The 21,034-nt window shown below is 54.7% G+C and overlaps 1 protein-coding gene across 1 annotated transcript; it reads left to right on the top strand.

The window, feature by feature from the left end:
* The first annotated feature begins 2,003 nt into the window (after window positions 1-2,003).
* On the top strand, window positions 2,004-11,129 carry TOB2 (transducer of ERBB2, 2). The gene is made up of 2 exons (XM_014963954.1): window positions 2,004-2,323; window positions 6,658-11,129. Exon 2 carries the CDS (start codon window positions 6,744-6,746, stop codon window positions 7,764-7,766), a length of 1,023 nt encoding a protein of 340 aa, XP_014819440.1. The 5' UTR covers window positions 2,004-2,323; window positions 6,658-6,743; the 3' UTR covers window positions 7,767-11,129.
* Window positions 11,130-21,034: the final 9,905 nt, after the last annotated feature.

The following is a 21,034-nucleotide window of genomic DNA, read 5'->3' as shown; positions in this document are numbered from 1 at the left end:
GCGATTTTGTTTCCAGCAAAGCAAGGGAGTATCAGGAAAAAAAAAAAAAAAACAACCAAAAAAAAGCTTTCTTTTGTAACTAAATTCCTTTTAAATTTGGGAGTGATGAAAATAAGGCTGCTCATAATAGCTCTCATAAATCTTCTCCTTTTCTTCCTCCTCCTTCCCCTGCAGAAAAAAAAAAAAAAAAACAACCAACAGCTTCAAAAGTCGTTGGGTTTTGGTTTGGGTTTTAGTTTGTTTTATTTTTTTTAAACCAGTGGGAAATGAGGAAGGGTGATGCCGTAGTGCTGGGGCTGGGGAGGAGAGTGCTGATGGTGCTGGCTGGCTTCAGAAGAAGGCCTCTTCAAAGGCAGTACCTGTCGTAAAGGGTTCCTGAGAGGAGGAGGACAAACCAAACCCAGGAAGATGCTGAGAATCTTTGTGGAAATGGGGCGAGAGAGGAACTTCGTATTTTTGCACTTGGGAAAAGGTTGCTATGGAGAATTATTGAACCAGAAGGACGCGCCTGTGGTGGTTGTCCCTTTTGAAGATGGGTTCAATGTTTGAAGATCGAACATTCAGACATAACTGTGTTATTGAGAAGATCTGATTCCAAGATGGAATGTGACTCCGAGGGGATTTTTCCCAGGAATTCTTCAGAACTCAGACAGACGGGACACTTCACAGGCCAGACAAGCTGCCCCTGCTGAAACAGGGGCTGCCATAGTGGTTTGATCATCCAGACCGGTTCTGCCTCCCTGGTCCACTTGTGCCAACGCTGAGGAAAAAGGGGAGAGCCTGGCAGTGCCATTCTTGGTGTCCCTTCTGCTTGTTGGGAGCATCGCTGGGATCAGGACCTGCCTCACCCGTGGACAGCCCTTTGCAAGTGGTGTCTGTCCAATGTGACGAGCCGGGGACGCTGATCTCCACTGCTGTCTGTCCCCAGAGCAGCAAGACATCCCCGCCTTGCCTCCCGGCTCTCCCGGAGCCCCCCGCACACCCCGCGGTGCGGTACGGCACGGGGGTGGCCGTGCGGGGCCTAGGCCGCGGCCGCCGAGCGACTACAGCTCCCGGCAGCGCCCGCGCCGCGCCCGGCACCGCCCCCCGGCGCACACCCCCTTTAGCTCACTGGCTGAGGCAGCGCACCAATCCGGAAGCGCCGCCGGGCCCGTCTAGCCAATGGGAAGGCTGTTGCTAACACGCCGCAGTTATTTTTAGCACGGCCGCCGCTCGCGCACCTTGCGGCTCCCTCGCCTCCGCCGGGCCGGCCCACCGCTGAAGGCGGAGGTGCATAGGCGTGTGGAAGCAAAATAGTCCGTCGGGGAGAAGGGTGCGGAGGGGCGGTGGGTTGTGGCTGCCCGGACCCTCCCTGGGGTGGCACCGGCCTCGCCCCCTTGTCCCCTGAGGAAGTGTCACCGGGCTGTCCCCAGGGGTTGGCAGCGAGGGTGAGACGGACGGGGTTCCCCCTTCTCCTCACGCCCTTCTAGGGGCCTCACCCCCAAATCCTCCTGCCCGCTCCGGTTGTGGAGGGGGGGGTCTGTTGTCTCAGGAACCCGAATCCCCCGGGGCCGGGCCCCGACAGCACCAGCCCCTCCCGGCCTGCTTGTGCTCCGTGCGCGGACGGGAGGAAAACGCCGGCCGGTTCCTTCCCTCCCTGATCCCCTTCCATCCCCTCGCTCTGCCCACCCCCTCCCCCCCCCCATCGCCTCAGCCTAAGCCGCTTGGGGAAATCCTCGGGGAAATCCTCAGGTCAATCCTCATCCCCGCTAACCCCCCGGCGCACGGGGTGGTCAGAGAGCTCCCCGGTGCCATGCGTCCAGCAGCGTCCCCCGCTGCGAGGAGAGAGGGGGGGGAAAAAGGGGAGAAAAAGGGTAATTAAAGACACACACAACCCGCCCCCGGTCCCCGGGGCGCTGCGGGCGGCGGGGCCCAGCGAGCGGCGAGGGGAGGGGGAAGTAGTCCCGGCCCGCCCTCCGCGGCCGCATCACGCTGGGCGGGAGCGCGGATCCCTGCGCGGGGTTGCTAAGGGTGAAAGTTTGCCGTGAGTTGGCTCACTTGGGGCCAGGGCGCGGGCGGCTGCGGGCCGGCGGGGCGACCAGCGAGGCGGTGGCGACAGCGACACGGGCACCGGCACCCGCAACCTCCACCACCACCTCTGGGCGTTCCGCACCACCTCCGGCCCGCCTCGTAGCCCCCGGGCCCGCCCCGCGGAGGAAGCTGCACCGCCGGGGATAAGGCGAGGGAGGGGACGGGACGGGGCAGAGACCCGCACGCACCGCCCGGGCTCCGCCGGCAGCGCCCACGGCCCCCGACGGCTGCTGGCCCTGGAGCCGAGGACGAAGTAAGTGGGGCCGGGGGGTGCTTCCCTCCCGCCCCTTCATTTTGGGGCCTGTCTCCCCTTTGTGGGCTCGGCCTGAGGGGGGTTGATCGCTCCCCCTCACCCGAGGGTAATTGATCCGTGGGGGGGGGAGGATATTAATGGGGTGTCGGGGGTGGGGGGGGTTGAAAGTCATTGGGTCGCTTACGCTTTGCAATGCCCCCGTTCACCATTTTCTTCCTCCCGCTCCCGGTCTGATGAGGGGATGGGGTGCGGCTCAGCCCCAAAAAGGCCTGGCCTGGTCCCGGGGGCGACGGCGGACACACCATGGGTGCTGCCCGGGGTGGGGAGGTCTGGGGGTGCTGCCGGGGTGTCTCCCTACCCGCACGGCGGATCCAGCCCTCGCCGGCTCCGGGGGGTGGAGGGGGGAGAAGCCCGGCGACAACAAAGGCGCTGCCGGGGCTGGGCTGGGCGCCGCCGGACCCTCTTGCCGGCGGAGGGGCCCTGTCGCCCCCCTTGAAGGCGGTGGGAAGGGGGGGCCCAGCCGAGGTGCCCTTCGCGGGCACGGCCACCCCTGGGAAGGGAAGGGGTCATGCGGCTGGGGGGGAAGGTCGGGCCCTGGGTACTTTGTCGGGGGGAGTGGGGGATATTTGGGGGGGCCTGCACCCGCCCACCCCGGTCCTCCAGGCCTCGGGGGCCCGCCGGAGGCGGCTGCCAGAAGCTCGCCCTTGTCGGGGTGGGGGGAAGGGACGGACGGACGACTTTCTCTCTCTCTGTCGAAGGGCTTTTTTTAGGGACTGTGTTTTTGCGAGCCCCACCGGGGGGATGGAGACGGCAGTGAGGACGCGGGGCTTCTTGCCCCCCTCGGCCGCCGTCCCGCAGCCGTGGGGCGAGGCGGAGGGGGGGGATAGGCTGCCGTGGGGTGGGGACGCGCCTCCCCGTCCCCGCCGGGAGGGAGGGGAAGGGAAGAAGGGGGCGGCTGCCCGGCGGTCCCCAGCGCCGGGCGGCGGGGCGTGTTCCCCCCGCCGTGGGCAGCGCCAGGGCGCATGTGCCGTGGAAAATTTTGCGGCCCTGCCCCGCCGGGGGGGAAGCGCCGGGCCCGGCCGGTCGCGGGGCGCGACGGGAGATGTAGTCCGGAGGCGAAGTAGGTCGCGGGGAGGGGAGGGGGGGCGAGGACTTCAACTCCCAGAGCGCCCCGCGGCGGCAGGGCTGGGGTGGGGGGGGAAGAGGCGAGGCCGTCCGGCCGGGTCACCAGAAATGGCCGCCCTCCCGGGGAGGGGGAGGCTGGCCGCCTGCCTCGGGTGGGTCCCCGCGGGGCGGCTCGCCTCCCGTGAGAGGAGCCCCTCCGCCGCCCGTGGGTGGGATTCGGCCGGGGGATGTGTGTGTGTGTGCTGTGAAGGGGTCCTGTGTTCCCGACGGGCGTGGCCTGCCCTGGGAGCGCAGGCCGTCGTGGCCGCCCTCTTTCAAAGGCCGCAGGTGGGGGTCAGGCGGCAGCCAGCCGGTTCCCGGGGGGGGGTCAGACCTCGCAAGGTCACCCGCCGTGTTTGCGCAGCCAGGAGGAGAGGGCACGGTTCCCGTGTTTGCTCTCCTGTGATGCAAGGGGTTATTTGGCCCCTCTCCCTCCCTCTCTCTCTCCTTCAGCGCCTCGGTGTGCGGATCGAGGAGGGGCACAGGGGAGCTCCTGCCTTCCCTCTGCGGAGCTGAGGAACAGCCCTTTGTGTTCTGCCCACGGTACAATGCGCCTTTGCTTTGGAGATCTTGTCAGTGTGGGCAAGCCTCTCTTCATGGAAGACTTGTCAGAATACCTTTTGTGGTTGATATTTAGTTGTTTCTTATCTTGAAGCCATGCTGCTTCAGCTGGGTCGTTTGGGTGTTTTGTTTTTATCTTCTGTTACTACGTAGAAAGAGATTTGAGGGGGTCCTACTGGAACACATTTTAACCTGTCAACAACCTGAGGAGTTAATGGTATCTGACTTTTTGAGCCTTCTGCAAGTGTCAGCTACCTTGGCAGCTGTTGGTATTATTAGACTAATTAACTCATTTTTTTCATAGTCAAAGTACAGAGTATTCCCCTTTTAGAAAGGGGGAGTACATCTTAAAAAAGGAGGCAATGATTTATAATTGTATCTTCTCACTGTCTTCTGCAGAAGGTTGATGAGGATGTGGGCTCCTCAAAGTATATTGAGACATTTGTGTTGCAAATAGGGTGGTAACGAATTTTGGCCTCTGCTCCTTTCTCAATCTCTAATTTCTGATTTCTTAATAGATTTTGGATCTGGATTAGAATTTATCACACAAGATTAAAAGACTTACAAAACTGGCTCTTCTCTTCCTGCTTAATTTGCTGGGATCCCAGGCTGTCCTCTCCCTTGGATGCCTCAAAGCCAAAGGCGCAAGAGAGCTCCACGTAATCCCCCCTTGAGGTAGTGTGGGCCATGTAAGCTCTTGTGGACATTTAGGTGTGCACTTTCAGGGGTTTGCTATGTGCCATTTTCTCTGGAAAGGGCTCTGTCTCTGTAGCAAGACTCCTGCCTTCTGAAAATGGCTTCTCCTTGCTGTTCTCTGAAAAACTCGGGTTGCTTATTCCTTTGGTGTTGATCTATTCTTACTTGAACTTGGTCAGGTCTTGATGACCTACCCAAAGTTGTTACACTACAGTAATTTCTTAAAGCAGGTTTTAGGGGCAAGACTTCTTTCCTTCTTTTCCATCCCCTTGTTCCTGTGTTTTTTCTTGTTGCTGAGTCAAACCTGAAGGGGATTCCTTCTAGAACTCGTTGGCAGACTTGAGGCGTGGGATCTGTTTCTGGCTACTATCACCCTAAACCCAAGCCCCTCTGAGCTCAGACCAATACAGAAAAAGCATAGAATCCACACCCCATTCTTTTTGTTACAAAACTTCAAAATACTTGAGGGTTTCTTTAAAATTTTTTTAATCCTTTTTGTCTGCTAAACTAGACCAAGTGAACGAGTCTGGTCAATTTTTTCTTCCTCCTGACCTAGGCCAGCGTGGATACCTGGTTGTCCTGCCGGGATTCCCAGTTTTTCAGGGGAATGCTGACACCATATGTTTGTACTCCGTCCCCACCCCCAAATGATTGGCACAAGTCATAAACGTTGGCTTGAGTGCTGCGTGAGAGCATCCCCACAGCCCATTTTAGGAAGATGGTTGAGCGTGGTGTGTCTGAGCAAGGTGAGGGCAGCTGAAGACAAGGTGGCCTCTGACTAAGCTGCCAATTAAAAACTGGATATTCTGCTTCCCCCTAGAGAGGCGTGGAGGCTACTGGAAGTGTGCTTCCTTTTAAAATATCTGTGGGATTCGTTTTCTTTGGATGGGTGACAGGGCGCGGTGCTGACCTACCTGGGGTTTTTTTTTTTGTACTCAGACGAACATTGTTTGCAAATCTGCGTATAATGGGAGAGTTGAGTGTTGTGGTTTTGCATTGTGCTTTTGTGGGCTCTCTCTATTTCAGAGACTTCCTCGGGAGGGAGGGAGGGACAGAGGATTACTTCAGTCTTTGGCAAGCAATTTCAGTTTTTATGAAGTAGGTACCTGATCCTGGCAGAGCTCATCTTCCCTCTGCCCAGGGATAAGCGATGTGAACTGTCTTGGACAGGTTGTTGGCACGTGTGTGCTTTGTGACCCTGTGCACATTTCCTGCCCCCCTCTCCCTGCCAACTGAATTAAACTGGGATTTTAGGCTTGTAGCTAGGCAGAACCTCAACTGGGTACGCTTAATAAGATATGTGACTGCCAGTCAAGAGGATAGTAAACATGGGCTGGCAGCTGGTGCCTCAGCACCCTCCCTCGCTCCTTCTCGTCCCTTCTGCGCTCGTACCAGCAGGACGTGGCACCCGGCCTCCCGGAGGAGAGGCTGGCCCTGCCGTCCTGAGTGTGAGCGGGTCTCTGCACAAGCTGCTGGGCGAGTCACGAGGCTGTTCAGGTGGTGCACTTATGTTCTGGAGAGAGGCTGGTGCAGGTGAGCTGTGCTGGAAGCAGCTGAGTGCCAGGGCAGAGAGAGGCGTGTTAGATGTGCTGAAATAGCTCTGCCGGAGCAGACAGTTGGCCTGCTGGGTTTCAGCAGCGGTACTTGGCAGCGAGGTAAGTATAATGTACGTGCCTGTGTGCGGGTAGTAGCTACACCCTTCTTCTGTAGAGGAGCAGGGAGACTCTTCCCTACCAGCACCTCTGTGTTTGAGAGACAGTAGATTTGGGGTGATTCTCCTAAAGAGCATCACTGCTGTGCTTGTGCAAACTGCTCATTCTGCTTTCATTAATGAAAAAGCATCTGTTGATCTCAACAGGTGGAGAGGTGTTGTGTTCTCTCATCTTCATCCATCCTTTTCTGTTTTTCCCTAGGTTTCTCTGGAGCCAAATCTTGTCTATGTGTGTGTCATTTTGTCTCTTTTAATACACTGCCCTGACTTGCTTGCTGCGAAGGGAGTATGCATCTGGAGATCAAAGTTGCTCTTAACTTCATCATCTCATACCTGTACAACAAGCTTCCTCGGAGGCGGGCAGACCTGTTTGGTGAGGAGCTAGAGCGCCTGCTGAAGAAAAAATATGAGGGTCACTGGTACCCGGAGAAGCCTCTGAAGGGATCTGGCTATCGCTGCGTTCATATAGGGGAGACGGTGGATCCGGTGGTGGAGCTGGCGGCCAAGCGAAGCGGGCTGGCCGTGGAGGATGTGCGTGCCAATGTGCCAGAAGAGCTGAGCGTCTGGATCGATCCTTTTGAGGTTTCCTACCAGATCGGCGAGAAGGGCTCTGTTAAGGTCCTCTACATGGATGACAGCGAGGGCTGCAGTGCCGTGGAGCTGGACAAAGAAATCAAGAGCAGCTTCAACCCCGACGCCCAGGTGTTTGTTCCCATTGGCAGCCAGGACAACTCGCTGTCCAACTCTCCGTCCCCCTCCTTCGGCCAGTCGCCTAGCCCCACCTTCATCCCTCGCTCTGCCCAGCCCATCACTTTCACCACTGCCACCTTTGCTGCCACAAAGTTTGGCTCTACCAAGATGAAGAAGGGCGGCGGAGCCGGAGGAGGGGGCAGCGGAGCAGGGGCTGGGCAGCAGCCGAGGATGGTCAGGTCTCCCACCACCAACCTGCTGAAGCACAAGGGCCTCTCCCTGTCTATGCACTCTCTGAACTTCGTCGGGAGCGCTGGGAGCCAAGCCCCGCAGTCGCAGCTCTCCCCCAACGCCAAGGAGTTCGTTTACAGCGGCGGGTCGCCGGGAGCCAGCAGCCTCTTCTTCGATGGTGTTGCCAGTGAGAGCCAGGCCAGCAGCATCCCGCCAGCGTCGCAGTTCAACACCGGCACAGGTGGTACCTTTGATATGGCTCAGGTCTTCGGTGGCAGCACCAACAGCCTCTTTTTGGAGAAGTCTCCCTTCGTGGAAGGACTCAGCTACAACCTGAATGCCATGCAGTATCCCAGCCAGTCGTTCCAGCCTGTCGTCCTGGCCAACTGAACACAAGGAAGGAGAGTATTTTGGGGTGGGGAGGGAGGGGGGGGAAGAAACAAGAACAAAACAAACAATAAAGAGGGAGAGAAAAGAAAAATAGAAATATACAGAAAATATTCAAATCTTATAAATATAGCTTCTTGGGAAAAGAGAGAGCCCAGTGTTGTTGCGCTGTGCTGGCAACGCTCCTGAAGCACTGACTTGTTTTTTAACTCAGTCCCTGTGCTTTTTTCCTACTCACTTTTTTTACTCCTTAAATGAGTCTTTGGATTTTTTTTTTTTTGGTTTGTGTTCCCCCCTTCCCCCACCCCAGCCCAGGACTGGTGCAACCATAGGTCACGATGCTCCTGATGCCCTGCACCCCCTCCCAGCGCTGGACACGGGGCCCTTCCACCTGGGTGTAGGGATGTCTCCTTTCTACCACCTGGCTGGAGGAGGGACGGGGAGAGGATGAGTCAGTATCGGCAGAGATACACACACTGTTGTTGCGCGCTAGCTAGAAATGGGTGGGTGAGCTTGCTTTTTCTGTTACGGCTCTGCGTGTAAACGGAGAGCATCGACTGTGCCCACAGGCATAGAGCGTTGTGCTGCTGTTGCTCCAGCCTGGGCTGGTGTCAGCTGTTCTGTCTGTGTGCTGGAAAGCACTGACTCTTCTCCTTGACCGTCGCAGGGAGGGCAGAGTGTTACTGTGAAATGGCTTCTTCCCGCTCCTCATCTGCGCTTCCAGCTGCAGCTACAGGGCCGCGCTTTGAACTGAGCGACTCTGGTTATTGTCCCCTTCTGCACATGAGTGAGGGGACCTTTCCGTGCCCTGCTGGGGCCGGCCGGTCCGTCCGAGTGACAACCCTGTGGTGTAAAAACACCACCTGCCTGTCCCTGCAGCTGAGGGAGGTGGTGCTGAGCCAAGCAACCCCACTTGGATCCTGCTCCCAGAGGTTCTCCCCAGCAGCAGCGGCCAGCATCTTGGGGTGGCCTCTGAGGTCTGAGTTTTTGTTCCCTGCTGTGAATTTGTCTCCTTGTCTTGGAGAGGGAATTCTTTCTTTTTTAATTAGAGAGGCAGCACTACTTTAGAGGAAGAGAAAGGGCTATGTTGTTGGAGCGGTAGCATAAGGGTTTGTGCTTTCAGCCAGGTATACAGCTGGGTTAAATCCCTTCCCCGGCCCTTCTGGGGGAGCGGGAGGAGGTGGCTGATGTGGTGTGGAAGGGAAGCACCTAGCATCAACTCATCATTCCAGCTGGATCACGTCAGCGCGGACGGTGGCAGGCTTAGAGCAGAGCGGTGCCGGGCACCCCGAAAGCAAGTGCCCGTCCCAGCCTATGAATGTGTAGTGCCTCCCTGCCGCAGGGCTGGGATCTGGGAATGCCCCTGCAGCTTTCCCCAGGACAATGTACTGCAGTTGGGCAGTAGTGGCTTTTCAGCTAGGTTGCTTCTGTGTCAGGGACTCTAAAACCCACCTTCATGGGGAAGCTGAAGGAGGGCTGCTTCTTGCCCAGGTAGGGTGGAGGCTCTCTAGGTGGGAAGGAGGTCTCCTTGGAGGCTGTCGTGGGAGTATGGAAGCGTGCGAAGAGGAGAGAGGTGGAGATGATGAGACTCCAGTCTTTGAAGTTCTTAGTTTAAATGAAAAATAAGCTTTTTGCTGCCTCCCAAACTTTGAGGTTTGGTTTTCTTTTAATGATGTCTCTGGAGCACCCTCTGAAACCCACTTCTCCTGTATCTGTCCAACCAATGTGCTCTTTCAAGACATCCCTGTTTCAAGGGAGATGGGCTTGAACTCACGCTTTTCCTTCTCCTTTCCCTCGAGCTGAGATGAAGGCACTCCAGCCCTCTTGTAGTTGTGTTGCCAATGAGCCTTTGCAGAGGTCTGTCCCAGGGAGACTGCCACTTGCCTGAAGCTCTGTAAGGAGAGTTTCCAGCACACCCTTCCCCTCGCTGGGGCACTGGGGGGGGCACAGTCCTGACCTGGTGCCCAGCATGGGTTCCCAAGCAGGCTGCTTGCCGTCGAGCTATGACCAATGCAGTGGGTGGGCGAGGAGAACGGAGCCCAGCTACCTTCCCCCAAACTGGCACCCACGGCTTCAACCCTGCAGGTTTCCAGACTAGGGCGAGTCGCTGAGGAATGGCCAAGCTGCTGGGTTTGCTGGGTTTCCCTTTTTCCTTCTTTTTTTTTTTTTTTTTTTGACCCCCCCCACTTAGGGATGTTACCACTGCCACCCCCATCCTTCTCCCTGGCAGTGTGCTACTGAGTGCCAGCCCACTTGCCACACTGGACTGAGGGGTGCTCAGCCCACGATCCTGGGACCCAGTGCAGTTGTCCCCAACTGTCCCCACATCTGGCAAAGCCACCTGTGAGCCACTGCTGGGGGACAGGGTGCTTTCTTCCAGCACAGGTAGGGAGGGAGGGGAGAAGTGGGGATGCCCCTGGCCACCTGCTTATGTGTGTGAAGCTTTGATGCCGCTTTGCCCTGCCACACGTATTATACCTGCTTTAAAAATTAGTGGTGTGAGTGGAAGGAGGAAAAGAGGAGGGACCAACCTCTTTGTATCTTAAAAGGAAAAAAGCGTGCTTCAGAAACGTTCCTCCAGCGTCAGGCAGCAATGGAAACTAACGGCCTTTTCGGGTCTTTTCTAGTCTTGGATGTAGGCGTTCAGCTTCAATTTTATTTTTTAAAAACCTGCACTAATTTACCTGGTTTCTTAGGAAGAGAAGAGAGAAATTTTTTTTTAACTTTTATTTTTTATGGGTTTGTGTTCTTTTTGTTGATGTCCGTTTGTATTGAATAATTTGCTACATTTGTAAAATGTAAGAGGTATATATAATATATGTATATTTCTAACGTAAAAAAAAACTGTAATTTTTTTCTTTTCAAGATTTTTTCTTAAAAAGAGGAGAGAAAAAATATTTTTTCAGGAAAAAAACTTTAAAAAAAAAAGAAGAGGTGAAGATTCCTTTCTCCCCACTCAGCCTCCCTCCTTTTCCTCCCGCCCCTCTCCGAGGAGTGAATCGACAGTTGCCTTGTGGGAGAGAAGGAGTGAAAGAGGACAGAAGTCTGTATGTCTCCGAGCAGAGGGTTTCTGTGTGTGCTCTGCTTGGGTTTGTTTCCGAGAAGGGGGCTACTGAGAGGGGGAACCAGGGGGTTGCTGTCTTTTTATTTTTTTTTCTTTTTATTTTTTTTTCTTTAGCGAAGGAGGAATACAATCAGAGTTTTGTATTCAGAATGTTGTGCAATATTTTGGAACGGGACATTGGTGTGTCTAGAGATTTAGTTAAAAACAACAAAAAAAAAAAAACACAAAAAGGTTGATCAAATCTGTACAGTTTCTATTGTTCCAGATTTTTTTAAGTTTGTATTAAAAGCATGATATAATAACCTGTTGTGCTGTGGTATGTGCTTGTGTTGGGGGGAGAACCCCTCTGCCATGCCTGTTCCTGGGCGAGGAGGGATGTGACTGCCTTCCCTGCCTGCCTTCGGATGGACTGGTGCTTGGTGCCTTCCTCTCCCAGACTGGGTCTCTGGTTTGTGGTGCCCTCGGCGGAGGTTTCGCTGGGTTGGGAATAGCCCGGTGATGCCCGGGCTTGTGCAACGCGGCGCGGGCAGCTGTCTGCCTGACCTCTGGCACTGCCAGGAATAGCAGCGGCGTAGGAAAAAGTGGCGGTGTGCCTGGCATTCCCGGGTCCTGCCGTGATTCAGCTCTCTGGGAGGGGGGGGGAGAGGAGGGAGCTGGACGCTTTGCCTTGGGTGCTTAGTGCCTCAGGGGCCTTCAGTCAATCCAGCGGAGTTCCTAAAATATACCCAGCTTCTGCAGCCATGCCAGGCTGGGATCTCTGCCATTATTGCATGGGGTGGATGGAGCCTTCCTGGGCAGTAGTTTCTGCAGAGGGGGTGCTGTTTGTGGGGTGATTTCTCTCCCCTCGGTGCTTGGGGACCAGTTTGGGTTTATCCTGGTGCAGGCATCTGGCATGGTGCACAGAAGCCTCAGGGTGCTTGTGTGGGCCACGCGCTCCCTACAGTGGATGTTCATCCAAGGTGACTTCTCATAGCAGAGTGGGCTCGAGGCTGGGTATGAGAACAAGCAGCGATGACAAAGGTCTGGTTTTGCTTCCCTTTTCTTTCTAACCTCTCATTGCTCAGCTTTAATCAGAATTTCTGTTGGAGGGAGCTGCTGCTTTTTAACTAAACGAGATGAGGTGGGTCCTCTGTGCCAAGGAAGATGCCTGTCCCACCCCACGTGTGCTGGATGGCTTCCCCAGCCCCACCACCCTCCTGCTCCAGGGGTGCCTCCTTAAAAAGCTGTTGTAGGGAGCTACTCTGAAGATATTTGAGGAAACCAAAGGTGGAGCTAGTACTGGCTGCTGGCTCCCGCTGGCATCCTTACTTGTGCCCCCTCAGCCCCTCTAGCCTGAATTTCTTCCTGGAAGAGCTCAGCGCTGCTTTGCCCTTGGCTTTGCAAGCCCCAGGAGCTGGGCTGCTGCTCAAGCCCGCTGTCCCCCCCACGTGACTGTCACACTCTGCTGAGCAACAAAACTATTTTTTCCCCTTTGTGTCTCAAACCCCTTGTAATCATTTATCCGAAGCACGCACAAACTTTCGCCCTTAGACATGTTTCTGGAAATGGAAAATGGAGGGTGAGTATGTGCCTTCCTGATCCTTGCCCTGCATTTGCCGGGCTGTGACGCAGGGAGGCAGGGAGCCTTTCCCTTTTTGGGCACAGGTACGCCAAGCAGTGGGGCCTGGAGTGAGCTGACAGCCGATAGCTGGGCAGGGATTAGGGAAAAGGCTTAGTATAGCCTCCTTCCTCTGGAGGGATTTTGCTCCTGGCCTTTCTCAGGGAGCCTGAAGGGGAGGTGAAATGTCCTTTCTCCTTGCCTCAACGCGGGGTGCAGCAGGGGAGGGAGCCCAGCAGGGCACAGGGATGGGGATCTGCCCTCCCTCAGCCTTCAGGGAGGAGAGGAGGTGCCCGGGTGCGGGCAGTGACTGAGTCGGTCCCCAAATAGGGTGCTCCAGCAAGGCAGGGCAGCAAGATGGGACTTGTCTCCTGGAAGCACCAAAGCGAGGGGCGAGGGGGTGGTGTTTAGACACTCGTCACAGGGGACTCCGTTATTAAGAAGGAAACTTGCAACTTGAGTCACCGAGCGAGCGGGCGGGCGGGCTCCCACCTTGAAAGGAGGAGACAGCTTGGGTAGAAAATGCCACGCTTCAGCCTTGGGCTTTTCAGTCTGTGACAGCAGCAGCTTCTGACACGAATCAGGCTGTTCTGGGAGGGAGAGGGAGGGAGGCGGAAAGCCTTATGCAAGCATGAAAAGCTGTCTGCAAGGCAGCCTTGCCCTATAATTGTTTGTTAAATCCAGGCCCAGCAAAACAGCCCGAGTTTGCTCCGGCAGGAGAGCATCTCCCGCTGCCCCAGAGCCTCCCGGAGACTCGGGAATACTGGGATTGAATAACACACGGCGCAGGTGCCGCCAACAGCGGGTGTCCCCCCCCGCGCCCCCGGCGCTTGCCGACGTGCCAGGACCAGGAGGTGGAAAAACACTGCTTGTGGGGAGGCCGGGACTCGCTGAGTCCTTGGCGTCCCCGAGGATGGCTCCTGCCAGTGCCACCTGCTCCCCACTCACGTGGCTGCGGCCGGTGCGAGGGACAAGGCTGACGCCGTGGGTACAGGGGGAACGGCCACCTCTTCCCACCCCGCGTGTGTCCTCCGTCAGAGCGCGGGCACCAGCCCAGAGGCTGGCCGTGGCCAAGGTTAGCCACCTCCCAAACCTTGTGCTTTTTCCTTCGGTTTCTATGGCCGGGCTCCAACTCAAACACGGCCAGGAACACGCTCGCCCCAGCCCTTGCAGAGCTGGGCCTTCTGCTGTCACCCCAGCAGCCGCCTGCGTCGTCGCCTCCAGAAGCCTGGTCTGCTTTTTGCAGAGCTACTAAAGAGTGAAGCTTTCACCATCCTCAGCCCTGGGACGCCTCGGTGAAGGCTCAGCCCTGGCCTGGTGCTTTTGGGTCATCCCGGTCAGTGAAGCGCCGATTTGCACGATGGCCAATTTGTGTGTGGCCATTGCCAGTGGCAAAAGTGACTCCAGCGTGGTAAGTGCATGTGCCGGGGAGGGACGTGTGATGATTGTTTTTCTTTCCCCAAGAAGCCCTCAGAGGCACAGCAGCAGGTTAGGAAAAGGAGATCTCTGCAAAGAATCACAGAATCACATGGGGTTGGAAAGGACCTCTGGAGATCATCTAGTCCAACCCCCCTGCCAAAGCAGGTCCACCCAGAGCAGGTTGCACAGAAACTTGTCCAGGCGGGTTTAGAATGTCTCCAGAGACAGAGACTCCACCACCCTCCCTGGGCAGCCTGTTCCAGGGCTCTGCCACCCTCAAAGTAAAGGAAGTTCCTCCTCATGTTTAGGTGGAACTTCTTATATTCAAGTTTGTGCCCATTTCCTCTTGTCCTATCCCTGGGCACCGCTGAAAAAAGACCAGCCCTGTCCTCTTGACACCCATCCTTTAAGTATTTATAAGCATTGATCAGCTCCCCCCGTCAGTCTTCTCTAGACTAAAAAGACTCAAATCCCTCAGCCTCTCCTCGTAAGGGAAGTGCTCCAGGCCCCTAATCATCTTTGTAGCCCTCTGCTGTACCCTGAAGGAGGTTCAGGGTCAAATTTTGCCACTTTGCCTTGAGGAGGGGCAGGGAATGGTGCAGGTGGAGGCGAGGGGGAACCTTGCTCCCTCTTTACCAAATGCCAAGGAGGCGAGTGTGATCGCCATGTTGTTCCGCAGTTGCTGAGACCTCGTTGAGGGGTTTTTTTTGCTTATTTTTGTTGGCCTGGCGCAGCCTGACTGCTGAAGGAAGCAGATTCCCGTGAGGCAGCGTGTCCCTCCCACTCTGCAGGGTGTTTCCACCAAGGACAAAGTTTCCCTTCAACTTCCTTTCAACTTCAACTTCCCTGGCCCTCCAATCAACCAGAAACTGCTTGCAGAAGGTGCAGCTGGGGCTTCCATTAGGAAAAAAAAAATACACAAAAAAAACCCCAAAATAATCCACACAAGATGGTGCATAGGGAGGGCAACAGGCCATGTTGCTGCAGCAGGACATGTTTCACCCATGGGCCTCACTTTGCCCGCCAAGCTCAGCGAATTCAGGCAAGGACCAAGTCAGCTTCCCTCAGCAACACGCGCTTTTTCTTCTCCTGATCTTCCTGTGGTCGGGTTCAGTGTCAACACGTGCTGCTCTGGGCTCCCACAGAGGCCTGAGCAATGTCGCAGCAGGCCCTGGGAGCCTTTCCAAAATCTACTGAGGTCGCCCTCTGTCCTTGCCTCTACCCAGCATCACTCTGCAGTGCTCAGCTGCATCCCATGAGGAGGCACCATCGTCAACTGCAGAGCCTGCTGCAGCTCACGTGGAGCAAGTGAGGGACCATGAGCACGCAGGAAAACTTGGGGAGAACCTGAGGATACTTCATCTGCTGGAGGAGGTCTGGGGTTTGCATCCTTAGGGTGACAGAGTGGCAGCATGGCAGAGAACACAGGGGAAAGGAACGACAGAGATGTCTGGAAGACCACAAACACAAGCCAAGGGAGGACTGAAAGGAGTAGAAGGAAGGAGGACAGCACCCTGGGGACATCAGAGGTATTTACACAGAAGTGCAAACCTCACGGGAAGGCAAGGGAGGCTGCAACTCTCCTCTTCCCCCCACCACCCACTGAAGCAGGGTGTGTTCCTGGTGACCCCACATGGGTGGCAGCTGTGTAGGTCTACTCGCTGGCCAACACAGCCCAGCATAACCTCCCTGTCCCTGCCTGACTCCCTGCTTGTCACACTCTCACGCATGATTGTCTCTCCCTCTGGACTGGTCCTGACACGGTGGTTCCCTCTGGGGACACGGCAAGCTCTCGCAGGGTGCCTGTGAGTCACAGCACTGTCATTGCCTCCAGCACAGACGTGGAGACGCCAAGGCTCAGGGAGGGGCCATGGCTTCACCATGCTCACGGGGAGCACGAGTGCCAGGGCTGGCACCCATCGGTCTTCCCTGCCACCTCACGCTGATCCCACCAGCACCGGGAGCCACTCCAAATGGGAAAGGAGGTGATGCAGAGGGACGGGATGGAGACACACCAGGGCAGGACAGCTTATCCCTCACGGCCACGCCACTCCAGCTATCCACCAAGGAAGGGAAAGGGCTAGACAAACTCAGATGAAAATAGGATCCAAGAAAACAAACCCAGAAAGAGCACAGGTGGGCTGTGACGCACGGAGGCAGAGCCGAAGGTGCCCAGTGCTGCTGAGGAGAGCAGTCTCGCTGCGTAAGCAGTCGCTGTTGGACAGGACATGGAACACCATAACCTGCAGCCCAAGTGCTAACACATCAGCACAGAGAGCCAGGAATTGCTGATTTTTGGAAACATGAGCAAAGAAAGTTTCCTATATTCCAGATTATAAATCACAGCACAGATCAAGTGTATAAAACCACGCAAGAGAGACCTCACTCGGTCCTTCAAACTAGAAACTTGGCCATTGAGACGAACTGGTCAGTACAAAGCCAGCTATGAAAGATTATTTTGTTCTGATAAGACTTCATTTTTTATCTTGGGAACATTCTCTTCTCCAAAGGTACAGTTCTTTTAGAAAAAGATTATTTTCCTCCACAGAGATGCTTATTCTGGTAATTTTTTTGACACATAAGTAGAAACCTTCTCAAAGCCGATGGTTACAGAGGTTATACTGGGGAGTTCAATAGCCCCATAGCAAGGAAAGAATAATGCAACATCTAACCAACACATACTCCATCAAAGTCATATTAGACTACTATTTATTGCAGGAGAAAGCCACTGACCACATGTCTTTGTCATACAGATATTCAAGCACACAGACAACGTCACAGCTGAGAAGATTTTCCTCCTACTTCATATTTTTAAGAAAAAACTCCCCAATATGCACCTTAAAAGGCTATCAAAGGACCTGAGTCCATATCCAGCCTTGGCCCCCATGTTGTACATTGTGGGGTACCTGAGCGCTGGCTCCTCTGAGCACATGGAGTAACTGCTAAGAGCTGCTGTGAGGACCCCTGGGTCTTCCAGCAGCACCCCACTGATCTCCGCCCCCTGTCACTGAGCTTTCCTGGAAAGCGGGATAAACTGGTTGAACAAGGTTGTCTGAGGACCACAACAGGAATCTGCAAAGCATCATGAGGAAGCGGAGGTCTGTGTTAGTAACTGTGTGCTGACCCTTCCCTTGTCTGGCCAGTAGAGCTTCATAGTCCAGAACCGGTTGGGGCTGGACATCTTCCTTTAACATACCTGGAGCGTCCTGCAAAGTTGTGTAAGTGTCTGCTGTCTGCCCCAGAGCTGCTCTGCCCACATAAGGCTGCAAGACCTGGTGGGAGCTGCACATTGCCATGAGGAAGCCACAAAAGAAAGACCACAGCACCCCAGTGGAGAAGCTCATGTCACCTCAGTGAGGTAGTAAAGCTTCCTGTGAATGGCTGAAGGTGCCTTTTGGCATCCACAGCCTAGGAGGTAAAAGTCGGGGGTTGCTGTGCATGCCTGGTTGAAAAACCTCGTTCATCTTATCCAGTGAGACTTGTTGGCCTCAACAAACTTGGGTACAGGGAGCTGGCCCAGGTATTTTTCTGTGATACAACTCTGTTGAGGAAGGCATGATTAGCAAGGGGCCCTCTATTTACTTCACTGTCTAATTTTGGCCCCTCTCCCTGCAAGGTCTGCAGAAAGAAAAGGGTCTCCATTGCAGGCTGTGCCTCTGCCCTGCCAACCAAATGCATAGAGAGCTCTTCTTCTCCTCCCGTGCCTGGCGAGGCTGTTGGGTGCCCTCTGCTTCACCTGAAGATATTGGTGGAGAAATTACTAGCTGCTGCTCCTGAAGGGAGCCACATTTCCTCCTGGAGATAATTGTCACTTGGCAGGATCTTACTCATTTTGTGGTGGCAGTGGTTGGCTTTCCAGGCTCTGCCATCAGCAAAGCAGGCTGCAGGGCCACAGCTCTCCACCTTGCAGCCACTCAGAAGCCTCCTGCCCAGGGGCACAGCCAGCTTCACTCCTGCCTGGAGCCTGCCCTGCTCGTGCTGGGTGAATGCTGACCTCTTCACACCTTTCCAAGCAAAGCTGTTTGGACCTTGGGGACTTAAACCCTCACTCCAGCCTGCAGCTGAGTCTGCTCTCCCTTGTGGGTGCTCTCCACCAAGCAGACTATAAAAGTTGAACAGATGCAACTACATCTCTATAATATTTGCCATTACATGTACCTGCTGCCAGAGGCTATAGGAAGACCCCAAGAGTGTGGAAGTGTTTCCCAGCTCTCTGGCTATGAGATCAGCTAATGCCACCGTGGGTGCTGGTATTCCCCAGGTGGGAGCTCATCCACCTGGGGAACTTGGGAAGCATCCTTCTCTAGAGGGTCTTCTCCCTCACCTCTCTATTTTTCTTGCTCCTAATTATTTTCCCTAAATGCTGTGGTCTGACCGTGGGAGCAAACATCAGCCAGCAGAAGGGTGAAAGGGAGAGTTCTCCCACCAGTGAGCAGCAATATCTCTCCCCCTTAGTACCTTCACCTCCTGCTGGACTCATCCCCGCTGTGCCACTCACCTGTGATCAGCCTGGTTCCCTTTTTTCCCCACCACAGCTCCTCCTGCTCTTCTCCACTTCCCACACATGCCCTGCCTGGCTGGCAATGGCTGACCTCCATACAGCAAAACAGCATTTGCTAAAATATCTGCATGGCAAGTAGCTGTGGGAGCTCATCACTGCATTGTAGTGCAGGGGGCTTCAAGCACAGCAGAAGCACTGGGTGGACACTAGCATATCTTGGAACAGTTGACTTGGCTGGCAGAGGCATCCCAGCTCTGTTAAGCGCTGCTGCAATAGCCCAATTAGTAGTTTCAGGTGTTGCCACAGTCTTTGGCCAGGGCCCAAGAGCTAATGACAGAGCAGGTGGCAGATGGGAGGATTGCAGAATCGTGGCTGGAGATGAGGGGAGCTGTTTCTGAACAGCTTATTGAGACCAGTCTCTGCTGACCAGCTGGGATGATGGGTTTTGCAAGGTGGATTCTTGCTTTGTGGAAGACTCCAAAACACCCTTCAGCCTTTGAAGGATGCTGCAGCTGCGTTTGGCTCTGCCACCCCTCCCAGGATGTCCAAAATTATCCTGGGATTACTGGGGTGACCAGACCCATGACCACCGGTTTACAGCAGGAGGAAAACTCATTGTTAAAAACCCCAAGGTGTTTAATCAGGAGCAAAGTGGCAACGGGACATTGACACACCATGTATGTTGATGCAATATGATGATAGAGGGGCATAAATGTCATTGTCTGATGAAAGACTGCTTTGTCTTACCAAATTCCTGCGCTGCATGTCTACCACAAATGGCCTGAGGCATTTGGGAACTACTGACCCCAAAGCAAAGCTATGGAGGGAAGTTGGGAGGGAGGAGAGGAGAGGCGGCAGAGTGGCAGTGGAAACTGTACAAGTGCACGGGCAGCACAGAGAAGAACGTGCAACTTGACACGCAGCAAGAGCTGGAGGAGAATTTTTCCAAGCACGCTGAAGAACTGGTTAAAAAGAAGCTTAGAGCTATGACCAAAGAAGCTGTTGATGCAGTTTGACTCCTGCTGTGCTTACAGAAGCAGGAGTTGGTATATTCTTTGTAGGCAAACAGGATTATGTCAAACCACCTAATGCCATCATTCAGTTCGCTTACTAATGGAAACATTGAGTACGGGCTAATTGCTCAAGCCAAAAGGGAGGCAGGTTTTTGTGATCACCACACTGCGTTATCTATGAGTACAAACTGCTCCTGCGGTGCTCTGTACAAAGCAGGGAGTATAGATGCAGCTCTGCTTGCTTGGGCACACAGAGGAGTCAGGGTACATGAATCCTCTGCATCTTCTCTGTCCCAAGCTCTTGTCATTGCCATCCATTCCCCAGGGCCTGCTTCTGCTTCTGTTGTGTTCAATATCAGAGTTGACTTCAGTGGGAGCATTGTGGCCCTTGAGTGTCAGCCCCCAAGGGGGCCGTGAAGAAAAGAGGTCCAAAAGTCTGCCCTTGGGCCTGTGTCCACACCAGTGTTGATGCTTTTTCCTCCCCATGGCTCCAAAAACACCTTCAAGGTCACCCCTTGCTGCTGGAATACAGCCCCACGTTGCAAAGAGCTGTGTGGCAGTGGGTGTCAGGGCAGCCATTTTGTACTAATAACAATAATTTTGTACTAATACCATGTCACAGTAGGGAAGACAGAAATGAGTAATTAAAATGTTGGGGAGATAGTCAAGTCATGAGAGCATTACTCAAGTGCAATTTAGCTGGGAAGCTGCGATTTGCAGCTCTGCTATTACAAAAATACCACAGGACTTAATTCACCAGACATTGTTGTCAAGGTGCTGGGTTATCATCCCACCTGAAGGCAGCTCCAGGCTACCCACCACCCAGCCTGGGCATCGGGGCAGAACCACCCACAGAGCATGGTCCTGGCTCCCAAGTGGTCAGTGCCATTTCCAGCAACCGTAATTTTTTTCTGGCCTAATACCAGGCAGGGCCAAGATGTCTCAGCTTGCAAACGGGCTCGTAGCTCAGTGTGGCCTTGCTCAAGATCAGGATAACACTGTCATCAATGGGAAGTGGAATCCCAAAGCCCCACTGTTCCTCCCATAAACACTTCTTCATGCCCTATATAATTTTCCAACTGTTGTTCTCTCTCCCAGCCCATCTCCAGAAGCTTTAATGAAGAAGATGATGAAGAAACTACTTCACAGTGAAGGGAGAGACCCGAGGGAACAGCTTGGTCCTTTTTAGCTGGGGGTCAGGCCAGCTACCCACCCCCGGAGTGTGTCCCATCACTGCAGTGAAGGTCCCAATGTGTGCAGGGGACGTGGACTTCAGGCCGTGGAGAGAAGACAGGCAATAAACATCAGCCTCTACAAGCCTGATGCAAATTAACAGGAGAGATGGTGCATGAAGCACGTGTTTTAGCAGCTACAATCCCTCCCCTGCTGTGTTGGTCTCTGCTTTTACAGCTGTAGCAACAAGTAGGGGAGGTCTCGAGTAGTGGAGCAGCGTAGGAGGAGGGCTTAACTGAGAGAGGTTTGAGCTGCAGATGGGCTTGGAGCCCACGGTCTCGGGTAGAAATGGTGCTTGGGGCTGTAATATGGTTTGTAGGAGTTGAAGTGCTCTTTTATTGACAGCTCCAGCCCTGCTTTGGCTAGTGGCCACCGCTGACTGGTAAATGAAGAGGGAGAGAGACGAGGCAGTAGGGGGAGAGGGAAAAGGACAAGGAAGAGGAC

The sequence above is a fragment of the Calidris pugnax genome, unplaced genomic scaffold, assembly GCF_001431845.1.
Source record: "Calidris pugnax isolate Ruff unplaced genomic scaffold, ASM143184v1 scaffold44, whole genome shotgun sequence".
Classification (NCBI taxonomy): domain Eukaryota; kingdom Metazoa; phylum Chordata; class Aves; order Charadriiformes; family Scolopacidae; genus Calidris; species Calidris pugnax.
This window is presented reverse-complemented; position numbering and strand designations above follow the sequence as displayed.